The sequence below is a fragment of the Dipodomys ordii genome, unplaced genomic scaffold, assembly GCF_000151885.1.
Source record: "Dipodomys ordii isolate 6190 unplaced genomic scaffold, Dord_2.0 Scaffold18, whole genome shotgun sequence".
In the NCBI taxonomy this organism is placed as follows: Eukaryota; Metazoa; Chordata; class Mammalia; order Rodentia; family Heteromyidae; genus Dipodomys; species Dipodomys ordii.
In genome coordinates, this window is record NW_012267234.1 from 7,175,404 (window position 1) to 7,182,869 (window position 7,466).

At 52.5% G+C, this 7,466-nt stretch overlaps 1 protein-coding gene across 3 annotated transcripts; it reads left to right on the top strand.

Annotated features, from left to right (window-relative positions):
• Positions 1 to 1,007: 1,007 nt before the first annotated feature.
• On the top strand, positions 1,008 to 7,396 carry E2f4 (E2F transcription factor 4, p107/p130-binding). 3 transcript variants are annotated; one of them, XM_013012858.1, is made up of 10 exons: positions 1,008 to 1,212; positions 1,651 to 1,760; positions 1,887 to 2,048; positions 2,365 to 2,408; positions 3,077 to 3,138; positions 3,350 to 3,647; positions 4,101 to 4,310; positions 6,168 to 6,215; positions 6,421 to 6,465; positions 6,568 to 7,396. In XM_013012858.1, the coding sequence occupies exons 1-10, from the start codon at positions 1,078 to 1,080 to the stop codon at positions 6,681 to 6,683; spliced, it is 1,230 nt and encodes a 409-aa protein (XP_012868312.1). In that variant the 5' UTR covers positions 1,008 to 1,077; the 3' UTR covers positions 6,684 to 7,396. The 3 variants fall into 3 exon arrangements, with proteins under 3 accessions (XP_012868312.1, XP_012868313.1, XP_012868314.1); XM_013012859.1 differs by lacking the exon at positions 6,421 to 6,465 and having other exon boundaries at positions 1,029 to 1,212; XM_013012860.1 differs by lacking the exon at positions 4,101 to 4,310 and having other exon boundaries at positions 1,029 to 1,212.
• Positions 7,397 to 7,466: the final 70 nt, after the last annotated feature.

Below are 7,466 nucleotides of genomic sequence, written 5' to 3' on the forward strand. Positions count from 1 at the left end.
GACCCAAAAAATAAAAATAAATAAAATGAAGCCCAGCACCAGTGGCTCATTCCTGTAATCTTAGCTATTCAAGGCGCTGAGATGTGAGCATCATGGCTTGAAGCCAGCCCAGGCAGGAATGTCTATGAGACACTTTCCTCCAGTAAACTACTCAGAAAAGGCTGGAAGTGGCTCTGTGGTTCAAGTGGTAGAGTGCTAACCTTGAGCACAGACAGGCTCAAGGGCAGAGTCTACAACCTAAGTTCAATCCCCAGGACTGGAAAAAATAAAGTGACACCAGCAAACTACAATCCTTCCTACATGCTGGGACTTGCTCTAGAAACTTATATTCACATATAAGAAACACCAACTTTGCCAGGCGCTGGTGGCTCACGCCTGTAACCCTAGCTACCCAGGAGGCTGAGATCTGAGGATCGTGGTTCAAAGCCAGCCCGGGCAGAAAAGTCGTAAGACTCTGATCTCCAATAAAAACCACTAGAAAACCGGAGGTGGTGCTGTGGTTCAAGAGGTAGAGCACTTGCTTTGAGCTGAAGAGCGCAGAGACAGCGTTCAGGCCCAGAGTTCAAGCCTCACGATCGACAAACAAGCAAAAAAGCAAAAAAAAAAAAAACAACTTTTGCAAGAAATTGACAAATGGTTGTAAGGCAGATACATAGCCTCAGCACTGTACTGTGAAGACAGTAGAAAGATAATTACTGGGAACAAGAAAGGGTATTTAAGGATGGAAAAAAAATGGACAGTTTCACTGTATTTAGTGCAAGCTGGAAAGGCAAGTTCGGGAGATTTTTCTCCGTTGACGGAGCTGCTCGATGACTTCCTTCTCCAATTTGTTTGCCCTTCTCGAGTTTCCAGCGATTATTTTTCGTCTTATTCGGCACCTGGGTATTTGTTAACGGTCCCTGACGTTTTACGTCGACACCCGGGGATACGAATTGCACCAGATTCCTTGGCAGGACTCAGAGCGGAAGCGGAAGCAACGACAAGGCTCTAGCGGCCCGGCGTCCCAGAACGGAAGCGGAAGTGGTGGCGGCGCCGGCCTAGCCTGGCCTGGCTGAGGGGAGGCGGCGGGTGTCCACGATGGCGGAGGCCGGGCCGCAGGCGCCGCCACCCCCGGGCACCCCAAGCCGTCACGAGAAGAGCCTGGGCCTGCTCACCACCAAGTTCGTGTCGCTCCTGCAGGAGGCGAAGGACGGCGTGCTTGACCTCAAGCTGGTGCGGCTCGGGCTGCGGGGCGCTGGGGGCGGGGGGGGGGTGAGCCGGGCCCGAGCCGGTAGCGGGAACCGGCCGGTCCTCCGCCAGCCAGCCGCCATCAGCATGCTTTCCCACCGGAGAGAACCTGGGGGCTTTGTCATTCATTTAGCAGACACCGCTGAGCGTCAGCTCGGGGCTGCAGGTGTTTGGCCCTCGTGGCCCTCCCTGGATGGCTGGCATGGGGGGAAAAGAGCGTCAGAGCATCACTACGCGACTGTGACAGGTCTCTTTCTACCGCATGGTCCTGAGCTGCTAAGAGTGCCTGGAAGCCAACGACGCGCTTAGGGGGACTCAGCCTACCCTCCCCTCCACCCCCCCTTCCCAGACCTAATCTCCAGGTCACTGGACGTCCATCTAAAGAGTGGGACCGAGCATTTTGCACTCTGTTCTGTCTGCCAGGCAGCGGACACTCTAGCTGTGCGCCAGAAGCGGCGGATATACGACATCACCAACGTATTGGAAGGTATTGGGCTGATCGAGAAAAAATCCAAGAACAGCATCCAGTGGAAGTAAGTGGGGATATCCTGGAGGGCCGGTGGGTCTCCAACCCGGAGGTGTCAAGGGGCCATGGGGCAGAGGGAAGAGATCAGGGGGCAGTGGGACAGTCCCTACTCAGCCTCACTCCCTGGACTCAGGGGTGTGGGGCCAGGCTGCAATACCCGGGAGATCGCCGACAAGCTGATTGAGCTCAAGGCAGAGATCGAGGAGCTGCAGCAGCGAGAGCAAGAACTTGACCAGCACAAGGTGTGGGTGCAGCAGAGCATCCGGAATGTCACAGAGGATGTGCAGAACAGCTGATATCCTCCTAGTGGTCTCTAACTGGGGGAGAGGGCAAGGGGCACTCTGATCCAGCTGGGTTTATTTTGTGGTGCCGGGGGCCCTGTTCCTCCTGCAAGGTTGGTCCTGTAGCCCTTGGCCATGTCCTAGCCCTACAAGTATTGTTTATGGTTCCTCTTCCTCTGTCAGCTTTGGATTGTGATCCCTCTGCAGTAGACCCTAGGGCCTAGAACTTTTTCTGAGGGCTGTATCAGACCTCTGCTAAAAAGTTTGGTTTCTTCTGTGGCCTGCTGACACCACAGGCAAGGCATCAACTGTTCTCCTTAACCTTCACACCTTGGCTTACGTGACGCATGAGGACATCTGCAGATGCTTTGCTGGTGAGCAGAGCCTAGGTGAAGGGGGGTGGGCCCTAAGCATTCACCTCAGTGCCTTCATAAGAGGGTTCCTCAAGCTTGCCTAAATAGAAACCAGGCAGGGTGAAATCCTAAGTTTGAGGGTCATTGGGAGCCTGGAAGACAACTATATTGAGGAGGTACATGAATCCTGGGATGGGTTCTTGGATTCACTCGATCAGTGTTGTCCTCTGGGTATGGTTTCTTGGGTATGACTGAGACACAGGGAAGAGAGTATGTGTGCACAGTCTCACATGCTTGTATGCAGAGAGCAAGGGTGCCTCCTTCCAACCAACCTGTATTTGGTTCACCTGCATTGTGGATACAGATGTTGGTCCTTCCCCATCTTGTACCTCAGACCAGTCCTGAGAAAGGGACATTAGTCTTGGGCAGAACACCTGTAACTAGAGATTGGGATCATCATCTGAAGAGTGAGGTTTCCATGGCCAGCCATATCTCTACAAATGTGTTTGATCCTAGATTTTCTGGTTACTGTGCTTGGCTGTAAGGGAAACAAGCACTTTAGCTCTGCCCCAGCTGCTATGGTGATAGTTAAGGCTTCCTTTTTAGTATCTTTGTTAATGGAGCAGGTACCTCTATGCTCAGCTCAGATTGAACCCATGGGCCCCGACCCATTCTCCTTATCATTCTAGGAGATACCCTTCTGGCCATCCGGGCCCCATCGGGCACCAGCCTGGAGGTGCCCATCCCAGAGGTGGGTGCTTGGCCCTGGCAGGCGGTGTCAACTAAGGGTGGGTGCTGACTGGGGAGCCTGATAAGTCCTGGGTGGGGCATGGGGGAGGCCTGGAGATTCGGGTTATCTAGGAGGATGGGCAGCCTGAGTGGGAGAGGACACTGGCCCCGACCCAGGGTTGGATAGAAGCCATACATGCTTGCAATTCTGTCTACCTACTACCAATCTCTAGGGTCTCAATGGGCAGAAGAAGTACCAGATTCACCTGAAGAGTGTGAGTGGTCCCATTGAAGTGCTGCTGGTGAACAAGGAGGCATGGAGTTCACCACCTGTGGCTGTGCCTGTGCCACCCCCGGAGGATCTGCTCCAGAGCCCACCTGCTGTTTCTACTCCTCCCCCTCTGCCCAAACCTACCTTAGCACAGCCCCAGGAAGCTTCACGCCCAAGCAGCCCCCAGCTGACTGCCCCCACTCCTGTTCCTGGCAGCACTGAAGTCCCTGGGGTGGCCAGCCTGGCAGCTGAGATTACAGGTGAGGCACAATGGTGATAGGCCACCTTTTGCATCCCTAGAAGTATTACCTGTGTTGGGGAGTGCCATCCTGAGCATCAGAAGAGATATAGGGGTCTGTCTTTCCTTGGTTCCTGCTAGTCTTCCTTGCTGCAGCAGTAAATGCACCCTTCTTAATGGGGAAGGTCTGTGTGAAGGGACAGTAGGTGACAGTTTCCCGCAGATTAATATGCCAGTTTCTGGCAGCTCCCTTGGACCCATGTTTTCTTTGCATCTTCCTCCTACAGACTTTAGGCCCCTGTCTCTTTCAGTGACTGGTTTCTAGGTTCTCTCTTCTGGGGTAATTGATAGTGCCTACTCCACCTTGGGTCTGGACACCAGAACAGTGATCATCCTGACCATGGGGTCGAGTCCGCCAGGTTCAACCACCCGTTTCCTACCACCATGTGATTGGGTTTGGTGGATGTGGTTGCAGTGAGTGGCGGCCCTGGGACTGAAAGCAAGGACAATGATGAGCTCAGCTCACTCCCACTGGGCCCGACAGCGCTGGATACCAGGCCACTGCAGTCTTCTGCCCTGCTGGACAGCAGCAGCAGCAGTAGCAGCAGCAGTAGCAGCAGCAGCAGTTTATCCGGACCCAACTCTTCTACCTCCTTTGAGCCCATCAAGGTGGACCCCACAGGTGGTGAGTTTACCTGCTGACCAAGAGGCAGCAGGGAGAGTCCAGTCTCAGCCCAGTCCTTGATCAGAAACAAGAACCTAGCTCCCCTAACAACCCCCACCTGATAGCAGAGCTCTCTACCAGCCAGGGGAGGCTGCCTGGTACCCAGGCCAGCACTGGTGCCCTTTCGTCTCCTTCCTGGGCTAATGCAAAGTTCCCTGGCTATCTCTCAAGCCCCATCTGTCATTCTTGGAGCACACTGAGATTCCCTAATCCACACTTGATCCTCTGTGTCTCTGTCTTACCTACCCTGTCTCCTATGTGTGGACCTCTTGAAAAAGAAACCCTTGCTGCACTCCATGTCTCCATCTTACAGTCACTCCCAGGTGGCAGCTGGCAGGACCCCACCCCACCACAGCAGTTTAGCTGGTCTTCCCCTCCCTCCCTCCCTCTCTCCCTCCTTCCCTTTTTCCCTCCCTCCCTCACTCCCTCTTCCTTTTCTCTCTCTCTCTCTCTCTCTCTTTTTTTGTCAGTTGTGGGGCTTGAACTCTGGGCCTGGGCACTGTCCCTGAGCTCTTCAGCTCAAGGCAAATGCTCTATCTACCACTTGAGCCACAGTGCCACTTCTGGTTTTCTGGTGGCTAATTGGAGATAAGAGTCTCAGGGACTTTCCTGCCTAGGCTGGCTTTGAACTGTGATCCTCATATCTCAGCCTCCTCATTAGCTAGGATTACAGGCATGAGCCACTGGTGCCTGAGTCTTTCTTTTCTTGTTTGTTTGGTGGTACTGGAGTTTGAAAGGGCCTTATGCTTGTGCTATACTACCTGAGCCAGGCCTCCAGCTCAGGGCTAGTCTTGATGAGGTACCAGGTATCTTAAGGGGCTTGGCTCTGCTACTCTTGTTCCTTGCTGATGCTTTTTCCTCATTTGGCTTTAGTGATGCCAGTTTCTTGACTTGGTACTTTTTTAAATACAGCTGCTTGGGAGGATTCCAGACCTGGGGAAATAAAATCCAGTCTTTTCCTGGTTTAGATCTTTTGCCTGCTCTCCATGTCTACCTTCTCCAGAGAGCACCTCATTTTTAAATGTCTTTAACTTAATTCATTTTTCTCCTTAATATCTATCTGCTTCTATGGGCTTATGTCCACTGGCTGCCCTGCTCATCTAGGCATGGTACCTGGATGTCCAGGTCTCCCTGCTCACCCCACACTGGCTAAGTACGGTCTGTTTAACACCTTTCCCCTTATCCCTTACATCTTCAGCACTCAGGATGACTACTGGACACCTGGATTCTGGATTTGTTGGCATCTGTCTCTTTATCCTTGATGACAAAAATGATCTCTGAAATGCTAACCTGACTGAGCTTTATCCAGCTCGGGAGTAGAGCCTGTACTAAGCATTTGTGAGGCCCTAGGTTCAATCTCCAGCATGCACACATACACATACAAAACAAAACAAAACATCCTTTCAGTGGCTCCCTAATTCCCATTCGGGAAAACCTCAAGCTCCTAATCCCAGCATAGACTCCTCTTGTGGTCCTTCCATCTTTTCTTCTGTTTCCTGTCTCCTCCCAGTCAACTTTATAGTAGCTTCATCATCCTGTAGTTCCCACCAAAGTGTCTTCCATCTTTGCCAGGTGGCCCAGCTCAGGGTATATCACAGAATACATGCTTGGTAAAGGTGGGAGTGCATAAAACATACTGGGCTCAGGGTACCAAACTTCAGTCAGCAGAATAGACTGACAGAGACAGTATCAGCTATACCTGGGGCAGGGCTTGCATTTCCTCAGCCATGTAGAATCCAAGAGTTGATAGTATAGGATCCAAGGAAGGTGGGGGCTGAGGTGACCTCTCCCTTCTAGCATGGCTTTCTTGTCTTTCAGTTCTGGAACTCCCCAAAGAGCTGTCAGAAATCTTTGATCCTACACGAGGTAGGCAGTGTTCCCCCCTGGGTCTGGGGATAGGGACATGGCTCATCAAGTGCTGCTTTCTTGCTCTTCTGAGCACCTTATGATTGTGCTTGGTATTCCCAGGCAAAAAGTAAACTATCCAATGAGCATGTGGGGGTTCCTTTCATGGGCTTTAGTGGATGGAAAGGTGGGGGTCAGAATATAAATGAGTTCTCTCCATTCCCAGAGTGCATGAGCTCAGACCTGCTGGAGGAGTTGATGTCCTCAGAAGGTGGGTGGTCTAGGAAGGTAGGGGGTGGCTGTGGGCAGTGGTTGGGTGGCTGTTGGGTGGGGCCATTGATTGCCCAGGGCCTCAGCCTAGTACTCTCTGCAGTGTTTGCCCCCCTCCTCCGCCTTTCTCCACCCCCTGGAGACCACGATTACATCTACAACCTGGATGAAAGTGAAGGTGTCTGTGATCTCTTTGACGTGCCTGTTCTCCACCTCTGACTGACAGACATGCCCCAGTGTCTGGGATCCAGACTGAGCTGGGGGCTGCCTGGGAACCTTCCCCACCCCTACCCCTACACAGCTTGAGGGTCACAGACTGCAAGCTTGTCCTACTGCACAGTTCTAGCCAGGCCTTCCTCTTCTGCTTTGGCGTTTGTTCTGTGTGAGCAGAGCAGGGGAAAAGGCTCAGCCCCCTCCACATGGAGCCAAAGTGTTTGCTTCCCTTTTTCTGGAGCCCCCCACCCCATAGCCCAGGCTCAGCTGCCATCCAGTGGCACAGGCCCGCCATTGCCCCCATAGGGCAGTTTGTCCAGCCCCTCTCCCCCAGGAAGGAAGGATGGAATAGAGCTGAGTACTTTGCCAGCCTCATCCTAGCTTCCTTCCCTGCCTACTCATCCTACAGCTTCTGGATCTCTCATGTACCCCCTTCTGCTGAGGCCCCAGCTCTGAGTATTGGGGAGGGAGTTGCTAGTAAGAAGGAATTGAGGTGTCTAGGAATCTGGATGGGTTGGTCCCAACCTCCTGATGCTCCATAGTTCCCCCACCCCCCTTCATTTCCATTTATCTTTGTTTAGAGCCATTTGCAGAGATTTAGAAAGATTTACAGTAACGAATGGATTCCTATATAAAGATTATTTTTATACTTTTTGCAGCAAAAGGAAATTGTAATATTTGTACAGTGTCCAAGTGAATAAAGACCTTGCCTAAGGCTATTTCTGATCTGGTTCTTTGGGGCCCCTCCCTGAGACTGCTGGCTAGGCGAGACAGGGTGGGTCACCTTGC